This window comes from Ranitomeya imitator, chromosome 1, assembly GCF_032444005.1.
Source record: "Ranitomeya imitator isolate aRanImi1 chromosome 1, aRanImi1.pri, whole genome shotgun sequence".
NCBI classification, from domain to species: domain Eukaryota; kingdom Metazoa; phylum Chordata; class Amphibia; order Anura; family Dendrobatidae; genus Ranitomeya; species Ranitomeya imitator.
Genome location: NC_091282.1, coordinates 614,217,373 through 614,244,795, shown reverse-complemented (window position 1 = coordinate 614,244,795; position 27,423 = coordinate 614,217,373). Strand labels below are relative to the sequence as shown.

The 27,423-nt window shown below is 44.5% G+C and overlaps 1 protein-coding gene across 1 annotated transcript in view; it reads left to right on the top strand.

Moving 5' to 3' along the window:
- Positions 1–27,423, top strand: part of LOC138637554 (V-type proton ATPase catalytic subunit A-like) — a 138,662-nt gene that overhangs the window by 61,386 nt on the left and 49,853 nt on the right. Inside the window, exons 5-7 of the mRNA XM_069726343.1 lie at positions 5,108–5,245; positions 5,327–5,478; positions 6,249–6,411. Of these exons, the coding sequence (XP_069582444.1) occupies positions 5,108–5,245; positions 5,327–5,478; positions 6,249–6,411 (453 nt within the window). The remainder of the gene's footprint in view (positions 1–5,107; positions 5,246–5,326; positions 5,479–6,248; positions 6,412–27,423) is intronic.

Sequence of the window (27,423 nt, the reverse complement as noted above, 5' to 3'; positions counted from 1 at the left end):
CATGCTATTGTGCAAATGGAATAGACAACAGATGGAAATTGTTGGCAATTATCAAGACACACTCAATAAAGGAGTGGTTCTGCAGGTGGAGACCACAGACCACATCTCAGTACCAATGCGTTTTGGCTGATGTTTTGGTCACTTTTGAATGTTGGTTGTGCTTTCACACTCGTGATAGCATTAGACAGACTCTACAACCCACAAGTGGCTCAGGTAGTGCAGCCCATCCAGGACGGCACATCAATGCGATCTGTGGCAAGAAGGTTTGCTGTGTCTGTCAGTATAGTGTCCAGTGGCTGGAGGTGCTACCAGGAGACATGGAGGGGGCCGTAGGAGGGCAAGAACCCAGCAGCAGGACCGCTACCTCAGCCTTTGTGCAAGGAGGAACCGGAGGACCACTGCCAGAGCCCTGCAAAATGACTTCCAATAGGCCACAAATGTGCATGTGTCTGCACAAACGGTTAGAAACTGACTCCATGAGGATGGTCTGAGTGCCCCACATCTACAGATGGGGTTGTGCTCACAGCCCAACACCATGGAGGACGCTTAGCATTTGCCATCAGTGACCATTAGCCGCCTCATCAGGAGCATGCCCAGGCATTGTAGGGAGGTCATGCAGGCATGTGGAGTCCACACACACTACTGAGCATCATTTCCTTGTCTTCAGAAATTTCCGCTGAAGTTGGATCTGCCTGTAACTTCATTTTCCACTTTGATTTTGAGCATCATTCCAACTCCAGACCTCCGTGGGATATTAATTGTGATACGTTGATCATTTTTAGGTTTCATTGTTCTCAACACATTCCACTATGTAATGAATAAAGATTTACAACTGGAATATTTCATTCAGTGATATCTAGGATGTGGGATTTTAGTGTTCCCTATATGTTTTTGAGCAGTATATATATTATATATATATATATATATATATATATATATATACTGTATATATATAAGTGCAGCGTCCCAGAGTCCTGGTCGTTGCAGTAATGTCATTCTTCCACCAGGGGGAGAGATGTTACGTGTGTCATAGTGAGTGAGCACCGAAGTCGTAGCAACAGGAGTATAACACCAGTGGGAGACCAGCTAGAAGCAGGCTGCCTCCCACTGTGCGCAGATCCGGTAGCCGGAACACCGAGGGAGTAATAGACTCTATGCTTTACTTCAGAGACCGGCAGGACAGTCATCTTCAAGTTGGCTGCCCGATCCAAGAACCTAAGCAGACAAGGTGGCAACGTGGAGGAGGGGCGACGCTAGGGTCCCTATAAAATAGCCTCAGGCCACCACCGTCATACGGGTTGGTCCTATCCATCTGGGGGGACCGAGAGAAGAGTAACAAGAGTGAGGACCTTATGAGGGCTAATGCACGTAGGGACCTACTAAGTTACTGTGCACAAGGGGTAGGCTACTGATTTCCACCTGGATAAGGGAACTCTGAAATTGCCATCAGACCGGCCGGACTCTGCCTACCCTGTGATCCGGCACCCTGGACTGTGGATGCTGAAGCCTTCAGTAAAGGTAAAGAGACTGCACCCATTGTGTCCTCGTTATTCACCGCGCCTTTCACCATCCACCATCAACATCTACACTTCTGGGAAGCCCTTGGGATCTACTTCACCTGTGGGAAGGTATACCATCTAGCTGCTATTCCATTACCCCAGCGGACCCCTAAGCAGCGTCGGTCACCCTGACCGAATACCACAGGTGGCGTCATGAACACTACCGTTATCTACAACCTTATTCCACCTTTTAATTGGGCGCCCCTCATAGGGCCACGGTCCGGGTTGGGCCACCGTGACATCCCAGCCGAGGGAACTGAAGGACCCGGTACCGAGTACCCCATTGCCCTTACGTGGGGGCGATCCTTATATATATATATATATATATATATATATATAGTGAAAAAAAAGGAACAGCATCAAAATACTACCTTGAAAATAGTGCAGAGCTTCCCAAGCCACTGTTCAAGGTGGCTCAAAATATAAAAGGAAAAAAAGGAAAACAGCACTACCAAAATGAAAAAAAGTGGACTTTAATGCCCAAACGGCGTGGCAACGTTTCGGATATAGTATCCTTTCTCAACCAGTGAATACATAGGAGTGTCACGTAAAGAGATTGTAACCTTGTGTCCTTCAATTCTTTCCTGCACTTCATCATCTATCATCCTTACTAACTGCACCAGGAGCCCTGGGGACTAAGCTCTACCTGCGGGGAGCTATACCACCTCTGCTGCATTACTATCATCCCCCCGTGGTCTTTGTAAGCAGCGTCGGCCATCCCTGGCCGAGTACCACAGGTGGCATCTCAAACATTACTCATTAGACTTTATTTCCACTTTTATTCATTCCCTTTAACTGGACGTCCAAGGCCATGGACCGGGTCACTGCCACTGTGACCACGCATTTAAGTACCGCCGGACCCGGCCCAAGTACCCCACGGCCGTAGCAGAAGCTCCAAAATTCCCTAATCACATCCAGGTGTCTGATTATGGCCACACCTGTTCTAAATCAAGAAATCACTTAAATAGGACCTGCCTGTCAAAGTGAAGTAGACCAAAAGATCCTCAAAAGCTAGATGTGCTGTGATCCAAAGAAATTCTGGAACAAATGAGAAACAAAGTAATTGAGATATATCAGTCTGGAAAAGGTTATAAAGCCATTTCTAAAGCTTTAGCACTCCAGGGAACCACAGTGAGAGCGATTATCCACAAATGTTGAAAACATGCAACAGTGGTGAACCTTCCCCAGGAGTGATTGGCTGACCAAAGTTACCCCAAGAGCACAGCAACGACTCATCTAAGAGGTCACAAAAGACCCCACAACAACATCCAAAGAACTGCAGGAATCACTATCCTAAATTAAGGTCAGTGTTCATGACTCCACCTCAAGAAAGAGACTTGGCAAAAATCGCCTGCATGGCAGAGTTCCAAGATGAAAACCACTGCTGAGAATAAGAACATAAAAGCTCATCTCAGTTTTGTCAGAAAACATCTTGATGATCCCCAAGACATTTAGGAGAATACTCTGAGGACTGACAAGACAAAACTTGAACTTTTTGAAAGGTGTATGTCCCATTACATCTGGAGCAGAAGTAACACAGAATTTCAGAAAAGAAACATCATACCAACCAGTAAAATATGGTGGTGGTAGTGTGATGGCCTGTTGCTATTTTGCTGCTTCAGGAACTGAAAGACTGTCTACCAAAAATCCTAAAAGAGAATGTCCGGTCATCTGTTCGTGACTTCAGACTATAGATTGTAAGCTTGCGAGCAGGGCCCTCACTCCTCTTGGTATCTATTTTGAACTGTGATTTCTGTTATGCTGTAATGTCTATTGTCTGTACAAGTCCCCTCTATAATTTGTAAAGCACTGCGGAATATGTTGGCGCTATATAAATAAAATTATTATTATTATTATTATTATTAAGCACACTTGGTTTATGCAGCAGGACAATGATCCCAAACACACCAGTAAGTCCACCTATGAATGACTTAAAAAATATGACTTTGAAGTGGCCTAGTCAAAGTCCTGACCTTAGGGTATGTTCACACGTTCAGGATTTCCATCCTTTTTTTTTCAGGACTGTTTTTTTTAAAAACTGCAGCTCTTGGCAGAAAACGCAGGTCCTTTTTTTGGTCCTTTTTTGTCCTTTTTTGATGCGTTTTTTGATGCGTTTTTTGATCCTTTTTTTTTATGCAGTTTTCTAACCCTAACCCTAACCCTACCCCTAACCCTACCCCTAACCCTAACCCTAACCCTACCCCTACCCCTATTCTAACCTTAGTGGAAAAAAAAAAAAAAAATTCTTAATTTTTTTATTGTCCCTACCAATGGGGGTGACAAAGTGGGGGGGGTGTCATTTACTATTTTTTTATTTTGATCACTGAGATAGGTTATATCTCAGTGATCAAAATGCACTTTGGAGCGAATCTGCCGGCCGGCAGATTCGGCGGGCGCACTGCGCATGCGCCCGCCATTTTGCAAGATGGCGGCGCCCAGGGAGAAGACGGCCGGACGGACACCGGGACGCCGGGTAAGTATAAGGGGGGGAGATTAGGGCACGGGGGGGGCATCGGAGCACTGGGGGGGGCATCGGAGCACGGGGGGGGCATCGGAGCACGGGGGGCGGGATCGGAGCACGGGGGGGCAGCCACACTCCGCCCACGCACTTCCGCCCGCTCCACTTCCTGCTGCAGCGGTTCTGCACATCAAATCGCAGTAAAACCCGCAGATATATTTTTGATCTGCGGGTTTTACTGCGGTTTTGACCTCACAATGGAGGTCTATGGGTGCAGAACCGCTGCGGTTCAGGAAAAAGAAGTGACACGCTCCTTCTTTTTTGCCGCAGCTATTCTGCGCGGCTTTTTAAACGAAATTCCGGATCATGTGCACAGCAGTGACTGTTTTCCATAGGGTTACATTGTTATGTACCCTGCATGGAAAACAGCTGCGGAACCGCAGCGGCAAAACCGCTGCGGTTCCGCAGTAAAAAACGCACTGTGTGAACATGGCCTTAATCTAATTGAGATGCTATGGCATGACCTTAAAAATATGGTTCATTCTCTGAAACTTCCAATGTGGCTGAATTATAACAATTCTGCATAGATGAGTCGGCCAAAATTCCTCCAATGCCAGTTATCGTAAACACTTGATTGCAGTTGTTCTTTCTAAGGGCGGCCCAACCAGTTATTAGGCTTAGGGGACAGTCACATTTTCACACAGGGCCCTATAGGTTTGGATTTCTTTTCCTCTTAATAATAAAGACCTTAATTTATAAACTGCATTTTGTGATTACTTGTGTTATCTTTGTCTAAAATTTACATTTGTTTGGTGATCTGAAACATTTAAATGTGACAAACATGCAAAAGGACAGGAAATCAGGAAAGGGGCAAACACTTTTTCACACAACTGTATATCCAACTGCAAAAAATAAACAAATTCTAATATGTGGTGATGACTTCAGCTAGTCATGGCCACATATTACTTCATGCTTTATAGGAATTCCTAGAGGGGAAATATTTATTATTGACCCTCGATTGAATTTTAGTAACTTAGAGCAAGACTTTCCAGGTAGAAGCCCTAACCCTACAGTTTGTCTTTTCTCGCAGGCCGGGAGTCACGTCACTGGAGGAGATATTTATGGAATAGTCAACGAAAACTCGCTCATCAAACAGAAAATAATGGTTCCTCCACGCAGCTGCGGCACAGTCACATACATTGCACCCCCGGGGAACTATGATGTGTCGGTATGGTACCCAAGCCATTCAGTAGCGTGATGCGCAGACATATATGCAATGGCCAATCAATCCCTGTTATTCTCTTGTCAGGATGTGGTCATGGAATTAGACTTTGAAGGCATCAAGGAGAAGCTGACCATGGTCCAAGTATGGCCAGTGCGTCAGATTCGTCCAACCACAGAAAAACTCCCAGCAAACAACCCCCTGCTGACTGGGCAGAGAGTCCTGGATGCCCTCTTTCCGTATGTCTTTCATGCTCTATTTGTATTTCAGGGTCCGTCAGCAAAACAAAATCACTGTTCAAATCAAGCACAGCACTTTGTATGAAGAACATGGTCTAAAAATAAATTGTGCATTCATGTCCAGCCACAGATCCATTTGCCAGATATTCTTCTTTATTGAGAAAGGTGCTTCGTACAACCTTGGTTTGGCCAAGCTTTTCAGCACAACTTTCCAGCTATTGGTTTTCCATCTTTCTCCACCCTTCTACGTCTCATGTGGATCTAGAACCATCAAGCATGCAAAACAAGAATCGGGAAGGTGCACAAACTGTCTGCCCTCACCAAAGGTGCATCAAGTATTTAATTAGCACAACTGAATGAAAATAAAAATATTCTGGCAGCAGCGATTTAGGCATTACGGTTTTATTAGGCTTAATTCCCCTACAAGGTGCTGTGTTTGGTTTGACGAGTCAGTTTCTGCTGACAGACTTCCTTTAACATATTGATCTAGTCTTTCCTAGAGCTATAGATGTGACCATGGGCACCTCATGTGCCATCTAATTGACCCCGAATCCTTTCTTTAGTCTTTGGGATTAGTGTTCCATAGGGAACTGCTTGCTAGAGCTATGGCTCCAGAGGAGAACCATATTTTAAGCTGGGCTGCAGTATCTGCCCCTTTTATCTATAGATCTGCAAGTACAAGCAGATTTCTTCCAGAGCATTTTGTGAAAAAATTGAGGCATGTATGGCTCTTTTCAGTATGTAAGACAGATCATGTTTGTATTTTCTAGATGTGTCTTAGGTGGAACCACAGCAATTCCTGGAGCTTTCGGTTGTGGGAAAACAGTCATCTCTCAAGCCCTTTCCAAATACTCTAATAGTGATGTGATTGTCTATGTGGGCTGTGGAGAGCGTGGCAATGAAATGTCTGAGGTGCTGAGAGATTTCCCTGAGGTAAGGCCATAACTGTCCTACCAGAATTTACTGAAAAACCAGAAATGGCTGCCATCAATCTGTAAGAGGGTCACTTGTGTACGGCACCTGGCCACAAACAGCATATACTTAATGTGATATGTATCAGTTGCAGTCTTTTACAGAGCTTAGCAGTCATGCATCAGTCTGAGGCCTGAGCAAGGAGGCTACAAATCAAAACTGAGGCACAGAGCTTAGCAGTCATGCATTAAGAATAAGGCCTGAACAAGGAGGTTACATATCAAAACTGGGGCACAGAGCCTAGCAGTTACGCATCGGTACTGAGGCCTTAACAAGGAGGTTACACATCAAAACTGAGGCACAGAGTTTAGCAGTTACGCATCAGTACTCAGATCTGAGCTGGAGGTTACACATCAAAACTGAGGCACAGAGTTTAGCAGTTATGCATCAGGAATGATTCCTGAACTAGGAGGTTACACATCAGCACTGAGGCACAGAGCTTTGCAGTTATGAATTAGGAATGAGACCTGAGCTAAAGGTTACACACCAAAACTGAGGCATATAGCTTAGCAATTATGCATCAGTACTTAGACCTGAGCTAGGAGGTTACACATCAAAACTGAGGCACAGAGATTAGCAGTTACTCATTAGGAATGAGGCCTGAACTCAGAGGTTACATATGAAACCTGATGCACAAAGCTTAGCAGTTATGCATCAGTACTGAGGCCAGAAATAGAAGGTTACACTTCAAAACAGAGGCACAGAGCTTAGCAGTTACACATGAGTTCTGAGGCCTGAACTAGGAGCTAACATATCACAACTGAGTCACAGAGCTTAGCAGTTAAACATCAGTACTGAGACCTGAGCTAGGAGGTTACACATCAAAACTGAGGCACAGAGTTTAGCTGTTATGCATTAGGAATGATGCTTGAACACATAAAACCTGAGGCACAGAGCCTCAGTGACATTATAGATATATAATGTAGATAGATAGATAGATAGATAGATAGATAGATAGATAGATAGATAGATAGATAGATAGATAGATAGATAGATACATAGATAGATTGAGAGTTTTTGGCAAAGCCAGCTCACCTCTTTGAAGAAACCGGAATACAAAAAGTAAAGTAAAATAAAGAAAAAACTTTTTGTTTCTCCAGCGATCAGTCCAGTGGTAGAGTAAAATATACCTATTATTTATCCATTAAAAGTTCCAGATTTCTTCAATAACAGTATTGCATACATTCAATCCCTTATGGATGACATGTTTCGACACCACGTGTCTTCCTCCAGGTCCAAATAAGTACTCAATCAAGACCGCATATATAGTATAAGGAAAGATAAAAAATGTTTTATAAAATGTTATATCTTTATGTTGCATAGAGATATATAGAAGAATAGCCGTTAATTCATTTATTGACTTCTGTAAAATCAATGCAGGAGCCGACAGAATAGGAGACATGGTTTACATACAGTAAATCTATGCAGAATAGTTTAACCCCTTCATGACCCAGCCTATTTTGACCTTAAAGACCTGGCCGTTTTTTGCAATTCTGACCAGTGTCCCTTTATGAGGTAATAACTCAGGAACGCTTCAACGGATCCTAGCGGTTCTGAGACTGTTTTTTCGTGACATATTGGGCTTCATGTTAGTGGTAAATTTAGGTCAATAAATTCTGCGTTTATTTGTGATAAAAACGGAAATTTGGGGAAAATTTTGAAAATTTCGCAATTTTCACATTTTGAATTTTTGTTCTGTTAAACCAGAGAGATATGTGACACAAAATAGTTAATAAATAACATTTCCCACATGTTTACTTTACATCAGCACAATTTTGGAAACAACATTTTTTTTGTTAGGAAGTTATAAGGGTTAAAATTTGACCAGCGATTTGTCATTTTTACAACGAAATTTACAAAACCATTTTTTTTAGGGACCACCTCACATTTGAAGTCAGTTTGAGGGGTCTATATGGCTGAAAATACCCAAAAGTGACACCATTCTAAAAACTGCACCCCTCAAGGTACTCAAAACCACATTCAAGAAGTTTATTAACCCTTCAGGTGCTTCACAGCAGCAGAAGCAACATGGAAGGAAAAAATGAACATTTAACTTTTTAGTCACAAAAATTATCTTTTAGCAACAATTTTTTTATTTTCCCAATGGTAAAAGGAGAAACTGAACCACGAAAGTTGTTGTGCAATTTGTCCTGAGTACGCTGATACCTCATATGTGGGGGTAAACCACTGTTTGGGCGCACGGCAGGGCTTGGAAGGGAAGGAGCGCCATTTGACTTTTTGAATCAAAAATTGGCTCCACTCTTTAGCGGACACCATGTCACGTTTGGAGAGCCTAAAAATTGGAGCTCCCCCACAAGTGACCCCATTTTGGAAACTAGACCCCCCAAGGAACTTATCTAGATGCATATTGAGCACTTTAAACCCCCAGGTGCTTCACAAATTGATCCGTAAAAATGAAAAAGTACTTTTTTTTTCACAAAAAAATTCTTTTAGCCTCAATTTTTTCATTTTCACATGGGCAACAGGATAAAATGGATCCTAAAATGTGTTGGGCAATTTCTCCTGAGTACGCCGATACCTCATATGTGGGGGTAAACCACTGTTTGGGCACATGGTAAGGCTCGGAAGGGAAGGAGCGCCATTTGACTTTTTGAATGAAAAATTATTTCCATCGTTAGCGGACACCATGTCGCGTTTGGAGAGCTCCTGTGTGCCTAAACATTGGCGCTCCCCCACAAGTGACCCCATTTTGGAAACTAGACCCCCCAAGGAACTTATTTAGATGCCTAGTGAGCACTTTAAACCCTCAGGTGCTTCACAAATTGATCTGTAAAAATGAAAAAGTACTTTTTTTTCACACAAAAATTCTTTTCGCATCAATTTTTTCATTTTCACATGGGCAGTAGGATAAAATGGATCATAAAATTTGTTGGGCAATTTCTCCCGAGTACGCCAATACCTCATATGTGGGGGTAAACCACTGTTTGGGCACACGGCAGGGCTCGGAAGGGAAGGCGCGCCATTTGACTTTTTGAATGGAAAATTAGCTCCAATTGTTAGCGGACACCATGTCGCGTTTGGAGAGCCCCTGTGTGCCTATGCATTGGAGCTCCCCCACAAGTGACCCCATTTTGGAAACTAGACCCCCCAAGGAACTTATCTAGATGCATATTGAGCACTTTAAACCCCCAGGTGCTTCACAGAAGTTTATAACGCAGAGCCATGAAAATAAAAAATAATTTTTCTTTCCTCAAAAATGATTTTTTAGCCTGGAATTTCCTATTTTGCCAAGGATAATAGGAGAAATTGGACCCTAAATATTGTTGTCCAGTTTGTCCTGAGTACGCTGATACCCCATATGTGGGAGTAAACCACTGTTTGGGCGCACGGCAGGGCTCGGAAGGGATGGCACGCCATTTGGCTTTTTAAATGGAAAATTAGCTCCAATCGTTAGCGGACACCATGTCACGTTTGGAGAGCCCCTGTGTGCCTAAACATTGGAGATCCCCCAGAAATGACCCCATTTTGGAAACTGGACCCCCAAAGGAACTAATCTAGATGTGTGGTGAGGACTTTGAACCCCCAAGTGCTTCACAGAAGTTTATAACGCAGAGCCATGAAAATTAAAAAAAAAAATTATTTTCTCAAAAATGATCTTTTAGCCTGCAATTTTTTATTTTACAAAGGGTAACAGGAGAAATTTGACCCCAAAAGTTGTTGTCCAGTTTCTCCTGAGTACGCTGATACCCCATATGTGGGGTTAAACCACTGTTTGGGCACATGCCGGGGCTCGGAAGTGAAGTAGTGACATTTTGAAATGCAGACTTTGATGGAATGCTCTGTGGGCGTCACGTTGCGTTTGCAGAGCCCCTGATGTGGCTTAACAGTAGAAACCCCCCACAAGTGACCCCATTTTGGAAACTAGACCCCGAAAGGAACTTATCTAGATGTGTGGTGAGCACTTTGAACCCCCAAGTGCTTCATAGAAGTTTATAATGCAGAGCCGTGAAAATAATAAATACGTTTTCTTTCCTCAAAAATAATTATTTAGCCCAGAATTTTTTATTTTCCCAAGGGTAACAGGAGAAATTGGATCCCAAAAGTTGTTGTCCAGTTTCTCCTGAGTACGCTGATACCCCATATGTGGGGGTAAACCACTGTTTGGGCACATGCCGAGGCTCGGAAGTGAAGTAGTGACGTTTTGAAATGCAGACTTTGATGGAATGCTCTGTGGGCGTCACGTTGCGTTTGCAGAGCCCCTGATGTGGCTTAACAGTAGAAACCCCCCACAAGTGACCCCATTTTGGAAACTAGACCCCGAAAGGAACTTATCTAGATGTGTGGTGAGCACTTTGAACCCCCAAGTGCTTCATAGAAGTTTATAATGCAGAGCCGTGAAAATAATAAATACGTTTTCTTTCCTCAAAAATAATTATTTAGCTCAGAATTTTTTAATTTTCCCAAGGGTAACAGGAGAAATTTGACCCCAATATTTGTTGTCCAGTTTCTCCTGAGTACGGTGATACCCCATATGTGGGGGTAAACTACTGTTTGGGCACATGCCGGGGCTCGGAATTGAAGTAGTGACGTTTTGAAATGCAGACTTTGATGGAATGCTCTGCGGGCGTCACGTTGCGTTTGCAGAGCCCCTGATGTGCCTAAACAGTAGAAACCCCCCACAAGTGACCCCATTTTGGAAACTAGACCCCGAAAGGAACTTATCTAGATGTGTGGTGAGCACTTTGAACCCCCAAGTGCTTCATAGAAGTTTATAATGCAGAGCCGTGAAAATAAAAAATCATTTTTCTTTCCTCAAAAATGATGTTTTAGCAAGCATTTCTTTATTTTCACAAGGGTAACAGGAGAAATTGGACCCCAGTAATTGTTGCGCAGTTTGTCCTGAGTACGCTGGTACCCCATATGTGGGGGTAAACCACTGTTTGGGTGCACGTCGGGGCTCGGAAGTGAGGGAGCACCATTTGACTTTTTGAATACAAGATTGGCTGGAATTAATGGTGGCGCCATGTTGCGTTTGGAGACCCCCTGATGTGCCTAAACAGTGGAAACCCCTCAATTCTAACTCCAACACACCCCTAACCCTTATCCCAACTGTAGCCGTAACCCTAATCACAACCCTAACCCCAACACACCCGTAACCCCAACACACCCCTAACCCTAACCACAACCCTAATTCCAACCCAACCCTAGCCCTAAGGCTATGTGCCAACGTTGCGGATTCGTATGAGATTTTTCAGCACCATTTTTGAAAAATCCGCGGGTAAAAGGCACTGCGTTTTACCTGCGGATTTACCGCGGATTTCCAGTGTTTTTTGTCCGGATTTCACCTGCGGATTCCTATTGAGGAACAGGTGTAAAACGCTGCGGAATCCGCACAAAGAATTGACATGCTGCGGAAAATACAACGCAGCGTTCCCGCGCGGTATTTTCCGCACCATGGGCACAGCGGATTTGGCTTTCCATATGTTTACATGGTACTGTAAACCTGATGGAACTCTGCTGCGGATCCGCAGCGGCCAATCCGCACCGTGTGCACATAGCCTAATTCTAAAGGTATGTGCACACGCTGCGGAAAACGCTGCGGATCCGCAGCAGTTTCCCATGAGTTTACAGTTCAATGCAAACCTATGGGAAACAAAAATCGCTGTACACATGCTGCAGAAAAACTGCACGAAAACGCAGCGGTTTACATTCCGCAGCATGTCATTTCTTTCTGCGGATTCCGCAGCGGTTTTACAACTGCTCAAATAGAAAATCGCTGTTGTAAAACCGCATTGAAATGCGCAGAAAAAACATGGTAAATCCGCCATAAATCCGCAGCGGTTTAGCACTGCGGATTTATCAAATCCGCAGCGGAAAAATCCGCAGAGGAACAGAATACGTGTGCACATACCGAAACCCTAACCCTACCCCTAACCCTACCCCTAACCCTACCCCTAACCCTACCCCTAACCCTACCACTAACCCTACCCCTAACCCTACCCCTAACCCTACCCCTACCCCTAACCCTACCCCTAACCCTACCCCTAACCCTACCCCTAACCCTAGTTCTTACCCCAACCTTAGTGGAAAAAAAAAAAAAAATTTTATTGTCCCTACCTATGGGGGTGACAAAGGGGGGGGGGGGATTCATTTACTTTTTTTTTTTATTTTGATCACTGAGATATAACCTATCTCAGTGATCAAAATTCACTCTGGAACGAATCTGCCGGCCGGCAGATTCAGCGGGCGCACTGCACATGCGCCCGCCATTTTGGAAGATGGCGGCGCCCAGGAAAGAAGACGGACGGTCCCCGGGAGGCCAGGTAAGTATAAGGGGGGGGGAGATCAGGGCACGGGGGGGCGTCGGAGCACGGGGGGGGGGTGGACCGGAACACGGGGGGGTGGATTGGAGCACGGAGTGGGGGATCGCTGTGCGGGCGGGTGGATGCACGGGGGGGGGGGGGAAATCGCTGTGCGGGGTGGGGGATCGCTGTGCGGGGGGGGGGATCGCTGTGCGGGGGGGGATCGGAGTGCGGGGGGTTTGATTGGAGCACGGGGGGAGCGGGCAGGAGGACGGGGGAGCGGAGCACAGGACCGAGGGGAGCAGACCGCAGATCGGGGGGCTGGGGCGGCGATCGGAGGAGTGGAGTGGGTGCACATTAGTGTGTCCAGCCATGGCCGATGATATTGCAGCATCGGCCATGGCTGGATTGTAATATTTCACCATTTTTTTAGGTGAAATATTACAAATCGCTCTGATTGGCAGTTTCACTTTCAACAGCCAATCAGAGCGATCGTAGCCACGAGGGGGTGAAGCCACCCCCCCTGGGCTAAACTACCACTCCCCCTGTCCCTGCAGATCGGGTGAAATGGGAGTTAACCCTTTCACCCGATCTGCAGGGACGCGATCTTTCCATGACTCATATGCTGCGTCATGGGTCGGAATGGCACCGACTTTCATGACGCAGCGTATGCGTCAAAGGTCGGGAAGGGGTTAATATATAGATGTATGTGATCAATACAATTAGCATAGTGTGTGTGCAAATTAGGAGACATGTATGTATTTAATAAAAGATTATTTTCGGGGAAAAAAATGGTGTGGGCTCCTGTGCAATTTTCTGCTCCAGAGAGGGAAAGCCAGTGACTGGGGGCCGATGTTTATAGCTTAGGAAGGGGTTAATACCCATATATCTTCCCAGGCTATGAACATTAGCCTGCAGCTGTATATTTAGCCTTTAATGGCTATTAAAATAGGGCCCCCCCAAAAAAAAAGAAATATATGTGGGGCCCCCCTATAATTATTAGCCAGAAAAGGCTATGCAGACAGCTGTGGGTTCAAATTCATAGCCTAGGAAGGGGCCATGGTTATTGCCCCCCCTGGTTAAAAATAACAGCTCACAGCCACCCCAGAAATGGCACATCTCTAAGATGCACCAATTCTGGCACTTAGCCTCTCTCTTCCCACTGCCCTGTAGTGGTTGCATATAGGGTGATAGGGGGTTAATTGTTATGATCTGGTGGTTTAGGAGCAACATTGAACGAGCTCTGAAGGAAGTGGTATCTGTACTGACCGCAGTCCCTAAGCTCAACACAACACTAGAAGTAGCCGTGGGATGCTCCTAACTCTCCCTAGGCACCTTGACACAGCCTAAGAGCTAACTACCCCTAAAGATAGAAGCAGGAAAACTATCTTGCCTCAGAGAAAATCCCCAAAGGATAGATTAGCCCCCCACAAATAATGACTGTGAGTGGAGAGGGAAAAGACATACACAGAATGAAACCAGGATGAGCACAGGAGGCCAGTCTAGCTAGATAGATAGGACAGGATGGAATACTGTGCGGTCAGTATAAAACACTCCAAAAATCCACGCAGAGATTACAAAAATCTCCACACCTGACTAAAGGTATGGAGGGTAAATCTGCTTCCCAGAGCTTCCAGCAACACAGAGTTAATTCATACTGATAAGCTGGACAAACATAGAAAGCACAGAACGGATAAGTCCACAATCTGTGGACAGAAAAGAGCAAGCAAGAACTTAGCTTTGCTGAACTGGTCAGGATAACAGGGAAATCCAAAGAGATGTGAATCCAACCAGGAACCATTTACAAGTGGCACTGGCTGAAGGAAAGAGCCAGGCATAAATAGCCGAGCAGAAGAGACGATAAGTGGAGGCAGCTGATGACAGCTAAATCCAAGGAGCAGCCATACCACTTGAAACCACAAGAGGGAGCCCAAGAGCAGAACTCACAAAAGTGCCACTTACAACCACCGGAGGGAGCCCAAGAGCGGAATTCACAACAGTACCCCCCCCCCTTGAGGAGGGGTCACCAAACCCTCACCAGAGCCCCCAGCCGATCAGGACGAGCCAAGTGAAAAGCACGAACCAAATCGGTGGCATGGACATCGGAGGCAACAACCCAAGAATTATCCTCCTGGCCATAACCCTTCCACTTGACAGGATACTGAAGCCTCCGCCTCGAAAAACGAGAATCCAAAATCTTCTCAACCTCATATTCCAACTCTCCCTCAACCAACACTGGGGCAGGAGGGTCAACAACGGGCACCACATATCTCCGCAACAAAGATCTATGGAAAAACATTATGAATGGCAAAAGAGGCTGGAAGAGGCAAACGAAAAGACACCGGATTAATAATTTCAGAAATTTTATAAGGACCAATAAACCGAGGCTTAAACTTAGGGGAAGAAAACTTCATAGGAACATGACGAGAAGACAACCAAACCAAATCCCCCACATGAAGCCGGGGGCCAACACACCGACGGCAGTTAGCAAAACGTTGAGCCCTTTCCTGAGACAACGTCAAATTGTCCACCACATGAGTCCAAATCTGCTGCAGCCTGTCCACAACAGAATCAACACCAGGGCAATCAGAAGGCTCAACCTGCCCAGAAGAAAAACGAGGATGAAAACCAAAATTACAAAAGAAAGGTGAAACCAAAGTAGCCGAACTAGCCCGATTATTAAGGGCAAACTCGGCCAACGGCAAGAAAGACACCCAATCATCCTGATCAGCAGACACAAAGCATCTCAAATAGGTCTCCAAGGTATGATTACTTCGCTCAGTTTGGCCATTACTCTGAGGATGAAACGCCGAAGAAAAAGACAAATCAATGCCCATCCTAGCACAAAAGGCCCGCCAAAACCTAGAGACAAACTGAGAACCTCTGTCAGACACAATATTCTCCGGAATGCCATGCAAATGAACCACATGCTGAAAAAACAATGGAACCAGATCTGACGAGGAAGGCAACTTAGGCAAAGGTACCAGATGGACCATTTTAGAGAACTGGTCACAAACAACCCAGATAACAGACATCTTCTGGGAAACAGGAAGATCCGAAATAAAATCCATGGAAATATGCGTCCAGGGCCTCTCAGGGACCGGCAAAGGCAAAAGCAACCCACTAGCGCGGGAACAGCAAGGCTTGGCTCGGGCGCAAGTCCCACAGGACTGCACAAAAGCACGGACATCGTGCGACAAGGAAGGCCACCAAAAGGACCTAGCAACCAAATCTCTGGTATCAAAAATCCCAGGATGACCAGCCAACACTGAACAATGAACCTCAGAAATCACCTTACTTGTCCATCCATCAGGAACAAACAGCTTCCCCACAGGACAGCGGTCAGGCCTATCAGCCTGAAATTCCTGAAGCACCCGCTGCAAATCAGGGGAGATGGCAGAAAGAATCACCCCTTCCTTAAGAATGCCAACCGGCTCAAGGACTCCAGGAGAATCAGGCGAAAAACTCCTAGAGAGGGCATCAGCCTTAACATTCTTAGATCCCGGAAGATACGAGACCACAAAATCAAAACGGGAGAAAAACAGGGACCATCGAGCCTCTCTAGGATTCAGCCGCTTGGCCGACTCGAGGAAAATCAGATTCTTATGATCAGTCAGGACCACAACGCGGTGCTTAGCTCCCTCAAGCCAATGTCGCCACTCCTCAAACACCCACTTCATAGCCAACAACTCCCGATTGCCGACAATCCGCAGGCGTTCCGCAGGCGAAAACTTTCCGGAAAAAAAAGCACACGGTTTCATCAAAGAACCATCAGATTCCCTCTGAGACAAAACGGCCCCTGCCCCAATCTCAGAAGCGTCGACCTCAACCTGAAAAGGAAGAGAAACATCCGATTGACGCAACACAGGGGCAGAAGTAAATCGGCGTTTAAGCTCCTGAAAGGCCTCAACAGCCGCAGAGGACCAATTCGTCACATCAGCGCCTTTCTTCGTCAAATCAGTAAGGGGCTTAACCACACTGGAAAAGTTGGCAATGAAACGGCGATAGAAATTAGCAAAGCCCAAAAATTTGTGAAGGCCCTTCACAGATGTGGGTTGAATCCAGTCATGAATAGCTTGGACCTTAACAGGATCCATTTCTATAGACGAGGGAGAAAAAATAAAACCCAAAAAAGAGACCTTCTGAACTCCGAATAGGCACTTAGATCCCTTCACAAACAAAGCATTATCACGAAGGATCTGGAACACCATCCTGACCTGCTTCACATGAGACTCCCAATCATCGGAAAAAATCAAAATATCATCCAAATATACAACCATGAATTTATCAAGATAATTGCGGAAAATATCATGCATGAAGGACTGGAACACAGATGGAGCATTAGAGAGCCCAAATGGCATCACAAGTTATTCAAAATGGCCTTCGGGCGTATTAAATACAGTTTTCCATTCGTCACCCTGTTTAATACGAACAAGATTATATGCCCCTCGGAGGTCAATCTTAGTAAACCAACTAGTCCCATTAATCTGAGCAAACAAATCAGTAGGCAAAGGCAAGGGGTATTGGAATTTGACCATGATCTTATTAAGAAGACGATAATCTATACAGGGTCTCAAGGAGCCATCCTTCTTAGCAACAAAAAAGAAACCCGCTCCCAATGGTGACAAAGACGGCCGAATATGCCCTTTCTCCAAAGATTCCTTAACATAGCTCCGCATGGCGGCATGCTCTGGCACAGACAGATTGAAAAGTCGGCCTTTAGGGAACTTACAACCTGGAATCAAGTTAATAGCACAATCACAGTCCCTATGTGGAGGAAGGGAACTGGACTTGGGCTCATCAAATACATCCTGGAAATCCGACAAAAACTCAGGGACCTCAGAAGAGGGGGAAGAGGAAATTGACATCAAAGGAACGTCACTATGTATCCCTTGACAACCCCAACTAGTCACAGACATAGTTTTCCAATCCAGCACCGGATTATGTTCCTGTAACCATGGAAAACCAAGTATAACAACATCATGCAGGTTATGCACACCAGAAAACGGCAATTTTCCTGATGTGCAGGAGCCATGTACATAGTCATTTGCATCAAGTACTGAGGTTTATCCTTGGCCAATGGAGTAGCATCAATGCCCCTCAAAGGAATAGGGCTCTGTAAAGGCTGCAAAGAAAAACCACAGCGCCTGGCGAATTCTAAGTCCATTAGGTTCAGGGCAGCGCCTGAATCCACAAATGCCATGACAGAAAAGGACGACAATGAGCAAATCAGGGTCACAGATAACAGAAATTTAGGCTGTACAGTACTAATGGTAACAGACCTAGCGACCCTCCTAGTACGTTTAGGGCAATCAGAAATAACATGAGCAGAATCACGACAGTAAAAACACAGCCTATTCTGATGTCTGAATTCCTGCCGTCCTGTTTTAGTCAAAATCCTATCACATTGCATAGATTCAGGACTCTGCTCATAGGGCACTGCCATATGGTGCACAGCTTTGCGCTCGCGCAAACGCCGATCAATCTGAATGGCTAGAGACATAGACTCGCTCAAACCAGTAGGCGTAGGGAAGTCCACCATAACATCTTTAAGGGCTTCAGAAAGACCCTTTCTGAAAATAGCAGCCAGAGCATCCTCATTCCATTTAGTAAGCACAGACCATTTCCTAAATTTCTGGCAGTATAATTCTGCCGCTTCCTGACCTTGACACAAGGCCAACAGGGTTTTTTCTGCATGATTCACAGAGTAAGGTTCATCATACAATAATCCGAGCGCTTGAAAAAATGCATCTACATTCAGCAATGCCGGATCCCCTGATTCAAGGGAGAATGCCCTGTCCTGAGGGTCACCACGCAGCAAGGATATGATGATTTTTACTTGCTGAATGGGATCGCCAGAAGAACGGGGTTTCAAAGCAAAAAACAATTTGCCGTTATTTTTAAAGTTCAAAAACTTGGATCTGCCTCCAAAAAACAAATCAGGAGTAGGAATTTTAGGCTCCAAAGCCGGAGTCTGGACAACATAATCTTGGATACTCTGTACTCTTGCAGGAGGTTGATCCACACGAGAAAACAAACCCTGAACATCCATGCCAGAGCACAGATCCTGCACCACCCAAAGGTCAAGAGGAAAAAAAAAGACAAAAAGAGAGCAGAGAAAAAAAAATGGCTCAGAATTTTTTCCTTCTTTTTGAGATGCATTTAATTCATTTAGGGCCACTTGTACTGTTATGATCTGGAGGTTTAGGAGCAACATGGAACGAGCTCTGAAGGAAGTGGTATCTGTACTGACCGCAGTCCCTAAGCTCAACACAACACTAGAAGTAGCCGTGGAATGCTCCTAACTCTCCCTAGGCACCTCGACACAGCCTAAGAGCTAACTACCCCTAAAGATAGAAGCAGGAAAATTATCTTGCCTCAGAGAAAATCCACAAAGGATAGATTAGCCCCCCACAAATAATGACTGTGAGTGGAGAGGGAAAAGACATACACAGAATGAAACCAGGATGAGCACAGGAGGCCAGTCTAGCTAGATAGATAGGACAGGATGGAATACTTTGCGGTCAGTATAAAACACTCCAAAAATCCACGCAGAGATTACAAAAATCTCCACACCTGACTAAAGGTGTGGAGGGTAAATCTGCTTCCCAGAGCTTCCAGCAACACAGAGTTAATTCATACTGATAAGCTGGACAAACATAGAAAGCACAGATCGGATAAGTCCACAATATGTGGACAGAAAAGAGCAAGCAAGAACTTAGCTTTGCTGAACTGGTCAGGATAACAGGGAAATCCAAAGAGATGTGAATCCAACCAGGAACCATTTACAAGTGGCACTGGCTGAAGGAAAGAGCCAGGCATAAATAGCCGAGCAGAAAAGACAATCAGTAGAAGCAGCTGCTGACAGCTAAATCCAAGGAGCAGCCATACCACTTGAAACCACAAGAGGGAGCCCAAGAGCAGAACTCACAAAAGTGCCACTTACAACCACCGGAGGGAGCCCAAGAGCGGAATTCACAACAGTTAATGTCACCTTTGTTTTGTAAGGTGGCATCAAGTCGGCTTAATAATGGAAAGGTGTCAATAAAGACACAGCCAGAATAAAGTCTATTAATGAAATAAAACAATAAACACAGTTTGCCATCTTTATTGTTCTGCTAATCATGTGACGCTCTCGATCTCCTGTAATAAATTAAAAATAAAAAAACAACAATATTCCATACCTGTCTGGCGTTCAGTCCTATGCCGTAATCCATATCTATGGCATATACAGTTTACAACCGGGAGCGGTGCCAATGCGACCGTCCCGGCTGTAAACCACTGGTGAATTAACGGCTATTTAATTATAGGGGGACCCAACGTCATTTTTTTTTGGTTGGCCCCCTATTTTAATAGCCATTAAATGCTAAATATACAGCTGCGGGCTGATGTTCATAGGCTGGGAAGATCCATGCATTAAGGTATTAACCCCTTCCTAAGCTATAAACATCGGCGCCCAGTCGCTGGCTTTCCCTCTCTGGCGCAGAAAATTGCACGGGGGCCCACACCATTTTTTCCCCCGAAAAGAATCTTTTATTAAAAACATACATATCCCCTAATTTGCACACACACTATACTAATGGTATTGATCACACACATCTATATATCAAACTATTCTGCATGGATTTACTGTATGTAAACCATGTCCCCTATCGTGTCGGCTCCTGCATTAATTTTTACAGAAGCTAACAAATGAATTAACGGCTATTCTTCTATGTATCTCTCTATGCAATATACTGTAAAGACATATGTAATACAAAGATATATATGTGTGTCACTGACATGCATAATTATATATATATATATATGTATATATATATACATTGCCTTGCAAAAGTATTCGGCTCATTGGAACTTTTCAACCTTTTCCCACATATCATGCTTCAAACATAAAGATACCAAATGTAAATTTTTGGTGAAGAATCAACAATAAGTGGAACACAACTGTAAAGTTGAATGAAAATTTATTGGTTATTCTAAATTTTTGTGGAAATTCAAAAACTGAAAAGTGGGGTGTGAAATATTATTCGGCCCCTTTAACTTAATACTTTGTTGCGCCACCTTTTGCTGCGATTTCAGCTGCAAGTCGCTTGGGGTATGTCTCTATCAGTTTTGTACATCGAGAGACTGAAATTCTTGCCCATTCTTCCTTGGCAAACAGCTCGAGCTCAGTGAGGTTTGATGGAGATCGTTTGTGATCAGCAGTTTTCAGCTCTTTCCACAGATTCTCGATTGGATTGAGGTCTGGACTTCGACGTGGCCATTCTTACACCTGGATATGTTTATTTGTGAACCATTCCATTGTAGATTTTGCTTTATGTTTGGGATCATAGTCTTGTTGGAAGGCAAATCTCCTTCCCAGTCTCAGTTCTTTTGCATACTCCAACAGGTTTTCTTCAAGAATGGTGCTGTATTTGGCTCCATTCATCTTTTCAGCAATTTTAACCATCTTCTCTGTCCCATCTGAAGAAAAGCAGGCCCAAACCTTGATGCTGCCACCACCATGTTTGACAGTGGGGATGGTGTGTTCAGGGTGATGAGCTGTGTTGCCTTTACAGCAAACATCATTTGGCATTGTTGCCAAAAAGTTCGATTTTGGTTTCACCTGACCAGAGCACCTTCTTCCACATGTTTGGTGTGTCTCCCAGGTGGCTTGCTGCAAACTTTAACCCCTTCCCACAGCGGCCTTTTTTCGCTCCCCTCCTTCCCAGAGCCATAACTTTTATTTTTCCGTCAATATGGTCATGTAAGGGCTTATTTTTTGCGGGACGAGTTGCATGTTTGAACGACACCATTAGTTTTACCATGTCTTGTACTAGAAATTGGGAAAAAATTCCAAGTGTGGTGAAATTGCAAAAAAAACTGCAATCCCACACTAGTTTTTTGTTTGGCTTTTCTTCTAGATTCACTAAATGCTAAAACTGACCTGATATTATGATTCCCCAGTTCATTACGAGTTCATAGACACCAAACATGTCTAGATTTTTTTTTATCTAAGTGGTGAAAAAAAATTTAAAATTTTGCTTAAAAAAAAAGTGCCATTTTTCCGATACGTCTCCATTTTTCGTGATCTGAGGTCAGGTGAGGGCTTATTTTTTTCATGGTCTGCTGACGTTTTTAATGATACCACTTTTGTGCAGATACGTTCTTTTGATCGCCGGTCATTGCATTTTAATGCAATGTCGCGGCGACCAAAGAAATGTAATTTTAGCGTTTCGATTTTTTTTCTCGCTATGCTGTTTAGCGATCAGGTTAAGGCTTTTTATTGATAGATTGGGCGATTCTGAACACGGCGATACCAAATATGTGTAGGTTTGATTTTTTTTTTTATTGTTTTATTTAGGATGGGGCTAAAGGGGGGTGATTTAAACTTTTAAATTTTTTTTATTTTTTCATATTTTTAAAAATATTTTTTTAAACTTCTGCCATGCTTCAATAGCCTCCTTGGGAGGCTAGAAGCTGGCACCACTGGATTGGCTCTGCAATGTAGCTGAATTGCCGGCTTGCTATGAGCGCCGACCACAGGGGGGCGCTCACAGCAGGCCGGCATCAGTAACCATAGATGTCTCAAGGACCTCCGCTTTAACATCCATGCATTATTTTTGGTTTTTCTTTCCTCATTCTATTGCCCCAGATATATTATATGTATGATACAGGGTATTAAAGGGAACCTGTCACCTGAATTTGGCGGGACTGGTTTTGGGTCATATGGGCGGAGTTTTCGGGTGTTTGATTCACCCTTTCCTTACCTGCTGGCTGCATGCTGGCTGCAATATTGGATTGAAGTTCATTCTCTGTCCTCCATAGTACATGGCTGCACAAGGCAAGATTGCTTTGCGCAGGCGTGTACTATGGAGGACAGAGAATGAACTTCAATCCAATATTGCAGCCAGCATGCAGCCAGCGGGTAAGGAAAGGGTGAATCAAACACCCGAAAACTCCGCCCATATGACCCAAAACCAGTCCCGCCAAATTCAGGTGACAGAGTCCCTTTAAGTACTCACACATACACACACATATATATATATATATATATATATATATATATATATATATATATATATATATATATATATATATATATATATATATATATATATATATACTATATGCTCAGCCTCTAGTTTTTGGTTGTTTGGTTACCCCACTGTTATTTTTTACCATGCATTCATATAAGCACTTTGCACTTTCTTTACATTAAATATATAGTGTTGGTATTACACATTTATCGTATTGCACATTTGCACTTTCTCTTATATGGCTGTGTATCTATGAGGTATTGAGTATATAGATTTTTTCATCCCGTGTCCTACACCAATTTGTATATACTGTCGTCCATCCTGATATTTATTATGTTTTAAATCAATTTTTTACAAGTACAGGCACATGTTATAGTACCATTTGCCCATATTCAAAACCAATTCTGGCACATAGCCTTGCTCTTCCCACTGCCCTGTAGCGGTAGCATATGGGGTAATAGTTGGGGTGTTGATGTCACCTTTGTGACATCAAGCCCCGAGGTTAGTAATGAAGATGCATCAATAAGACACCCCCATTACTTACCCCATATAGTGAAATAGTAAATATAAAAAAAGACACCTATTAAAAAATCCTTTATTTGAAATAATAATAATAATTATTATTATCATTATACATTTTTATAGCGCCATTTATTCCATGGCGCTTTACATGTGAATACGGGGCAAATATAGACAAATACATTAAACATGAGCAAATAACAAGGCACACGGGTACATAAGAAGGACCCTGCCCACGAGGGCTCACAGTCTGCAGGGGATGGGTGATGAAACACTAGGAGAGGGTAGAGCAGGTTGTGCGGCAGTTCAGTAAGTTCAGGATCAATGCAGGCTGTAGGCTTGTCGGAAGAGGAGAGTCTTCAGGTTCTTTTTGAAGGTTTCTATGGTAGGCACGAGTCTGATGTGTTGGGGTAGAGAGTTCCAGAGTATGGGTGAAGCACGGAAGAAGTCTTGGATGCGGTTGTGGGAAGAAGAGATGAGACGGGAGTAGAGAAGGAGGTCTTGAGAGGATCGGAGGTTCCGTGTAGGTAGGTACCGGGAGACCATGTCACAGATGTATGGAGGAGACAGGTTGTGGATGGCTTTGTATGTCATTGTGAGGGTTTTGAACTGGAGTCTTTGGGCGATACGAAGCCAGTGAAGGGCTTGACATAGGGGAGAGGCTGGGGAATAGCAGGGAGACAGGTAGATTAGTCGGGCAGCAGAGTGTAGGATGGATTGGAGTGGTGCCAGAATGCGAGAGGGGAGTCCAGAGAGTAGGAGGTTGCAGTAGTCGTGGCTGGAGATGATAAGGGCATGCACTAGCGTTTTTGCAGTGTCGCGGTCAAGGAAAGCACGGATCCGGGAAATATTTTTGAGTTTGAGACAGCAGGAGGAGGCAAGGGCTTGGATATGTGGCTTGAAAGAGAGGGCAGAGTCGAGGATCACCCCGAGGCACCGGGCGTGTGGGACTGGGGATAGTAAGCAGCCATTGACATTCATGGATAGGTCTGGTGGAGGGGTAGAGTTAGATGGGGGAAAGATGATGAATTCTGTTTTGTCCATGTTCAGTTGTAGAAAGCGAGCAGAAAAGAAGGCTGAAATAGCAGACAGACAGTGCGGGATTTTGGTAAGTAAGGAGGTGAGGTCAGGTCCGGATAGGTAGATCTGCGTGTCATCATCATCGTGTCATAATAATCTTTATTTTTTATATAGCGCTGACATATTCCGCAGCGCTTTACAGGTTGCACACATTATCATCGCTGTCCCCGATGGGGCTCACAATCTAAATTCCCTATCAGTATGTCTTTGGAATGTGGGAGGAAACCAGAGTACCCGGTGGAAACCCACGCAAACACGGAGAGAACATACAAACTCTTTGCGGATGTTGTCCTTAGTGGGGTTTGAACCCAGGAGTCCAGTGCTTCAAGGCTGCTGTGCTATCCACTGCGACACCGTGCTGCCCATATAAACACACAGACTCCTTTATTGTTCTTAATTAAACCATCCTTACAACATCTGCTAATTCCCCGAAGCCCTCGATCTCCTGTAATAAACATAAAATAATAAACCAGCAATATACCCATACCTGTCCGTCGTTGTGTCCCATAGCGTAATCCATATCTAGGGGATATACAGTTTACAACCGGGAGCAGTGCTAATGCGACCGCCCGGCTGTAAACCACTGGGGAGTGAATGAGATGCTGCCAGCGCTTGCTTCAGAGACAAGTGCTGACGTCACTGAGCCTGCGCTCCCTCACAGCCTGAACTCACATGAACTCTTGAGCGTGGGAAAATGCTAGCTGTTTTTCCCACGCTCAAGAGTTCATTGCTAGTCAGGTTGTGAGGGAGCAGAGCATTAGTGACATCACCTCTATTCACTGAAGCTGTTCTCGCAGCTGGCATGAAATGCTGTAACCTCATCCTTGGCATTTTCCTATGGTCCTGAAGTCACAGCAGATTAGGCCGGCTGCAAGAACAGCTTCAGTGAATAGAGGTGATGTCATTGATGCTGCACTCCCTCACAGCCTGAACTGAACTCTTGAGAGTGGGAAAATCAGCTGGCATTTTCCCACGCTCAAGAGTTCATCTGAGTTAAGGCTGTGAGGGAGTACAGACTCAGTGATGTCAGCGCTTGTCTCTAAAGCAAGCGCCAGCAGCATCTCATTCATTCCCCAGTAGTTTACACCCTAGGCGGTCGCATTAGCATAGCTTCCGGTTGTAACCTGTATATCCGCTAGATATGGATTACGGTGTGGGACTGAACACCGGATAGGTATGGTATATTTTTGGTTTGTAATTTTTTTATTTATTATATGAGATCGATGGCATCACATGGATTAGCAGAACAATAAAAATAGGAAACTGTGTTGTGTTTGATTTCATTACAATACTTTATTCAGGCTGTGTGTTTATTTAACCCTTTAGCAATGTGATGCAGTGACCCCTGTTACAGCTAGGGGGTGCTGTAGGTGCTCCTTGGGATGCCCATGGAGGCGTATCTGTGATTATGATGGTGAAACAGTGACCGACAGGATTGTAAATGGCCAGTATGTATCGCAGAGGGAGTCTGCGCTGTAAGCCTGAAGTAAGGTTGTTCTGGAACCTGTAGTCCCACAAGTATTTGTGTAGTTTTAAAGGGAGGCTTGTAGGGTTAGTCAGAGAGCTGGGCGGGTCTGGCTAGCCACACACCTCCCACCTATGGGAGTGGTTACAGGTACTTAATGTGACCATGGTGTGGTCACATGGTTTCTGTAGTAAAGAGTGTATGGACCTGAATAGTCTGTGTGTAAGATCCTGGAAGGTCTATGTGTTCCTGGGAGATCCTGGGAGTAAGATCGGAACCCTGAAGAGCACATAGTGAGGCCTTGGATCTGAAGGCCTGTGTTGGAAGTTCCTGGGAGTAGGACTTCCTGAATAGCGCATGGAGTGGCCATGTATGCAGAGGCTGCAATGACACTGCATTGGGTGTGCTACAGCCCGTCTAAGGATCTAGACTGTCAGGTGGCTTGGTGAGCAAGCAATTGTCCGGGACGGTGATCCCAGTTCGGCAGCTTCCCTGGGAGAGAGAGAACTGATGGGAGTCAGCGTGTGGAGCAGGAGCTCCTGGAAGGTAACCCAGAGTATGGGGAAATGTGTGCAATGACAGGGGGATCAGTTAATGAACTGTGTGGTCTCCCATGGTAACTGGCAGAAGTAAGGTCTGGCGTGTTTAGACACTGCGAACTAATGTCGTGTGTGCTATATGAGTAGAGACATTGATATGGCGTACGGACACCCCCCGGGAACTAGTCAAGGAGGACTGACGGGTGTAGTGTCTGAACTGTGAGTTAAAGCCGTATATGAAGTATCTCAGTTAAAGCTGCAACTTAATGTCATCTGTTGGTGCCTATTGTGTTCCATGAAGTATATAATGAACTGTGCATGACCCGGTTTATGACTGCATAATAAACCGCATGGACTGTTTAATAGAGAAAATTGTGCCTATGTGAATGAATCCTGTTGCTAAGCGAGTGTCCCCCAACACATGCAGTAAGCGCTATCTTACACCAACTATAGGATTAATAATGGATAGGTGTCTTATTGACACCTCTCCATTACTAAGCCGGCTTGATGTCACCTTACAATACAAAGGTGACATTAACCCCCTATTACCCCATATGCCACCACTACAGGGCAGTGGGAAGAGAGAGGCTAAGTCCCGGAATTGGCGCATCTTAGAGATGTGCCATTTCTGGGGTGGATGAGGGCAGATGTTTGTAGCCGGGGAAGGGGGGCGCAATAGCCATTGTCCCTTCCTAGGCTATGAATATCTGTCCCCTGTCCCGCGGGAGCCCACGCCATTTTTCCCCCCGAAAAGATTATTTTATTAAACTATTCTGCATGGATTTACAGTGTGTAATCCATGTCTTCCATCCTGTCGGCTTCTGCATTGATTTTAAAGAAGCCGACAAATGAATTAACGGCTATTCTATCTGTCTATAAAATATAAAGATATATATATGTGTGTATCACTGACATATATACAGTACAGAGCAAAAGTTTGGACACACCTTCTCATTTAAAGATTTTTCTGTATTTTCATGACTATGAAAATTATAAATTCACACTGAAGGCATAAAAATTATGAATGAACACATGTGGAATTATATACTTAAAGGGAACCTGTCACCCCGAAATTCGCGGGTGAGCTA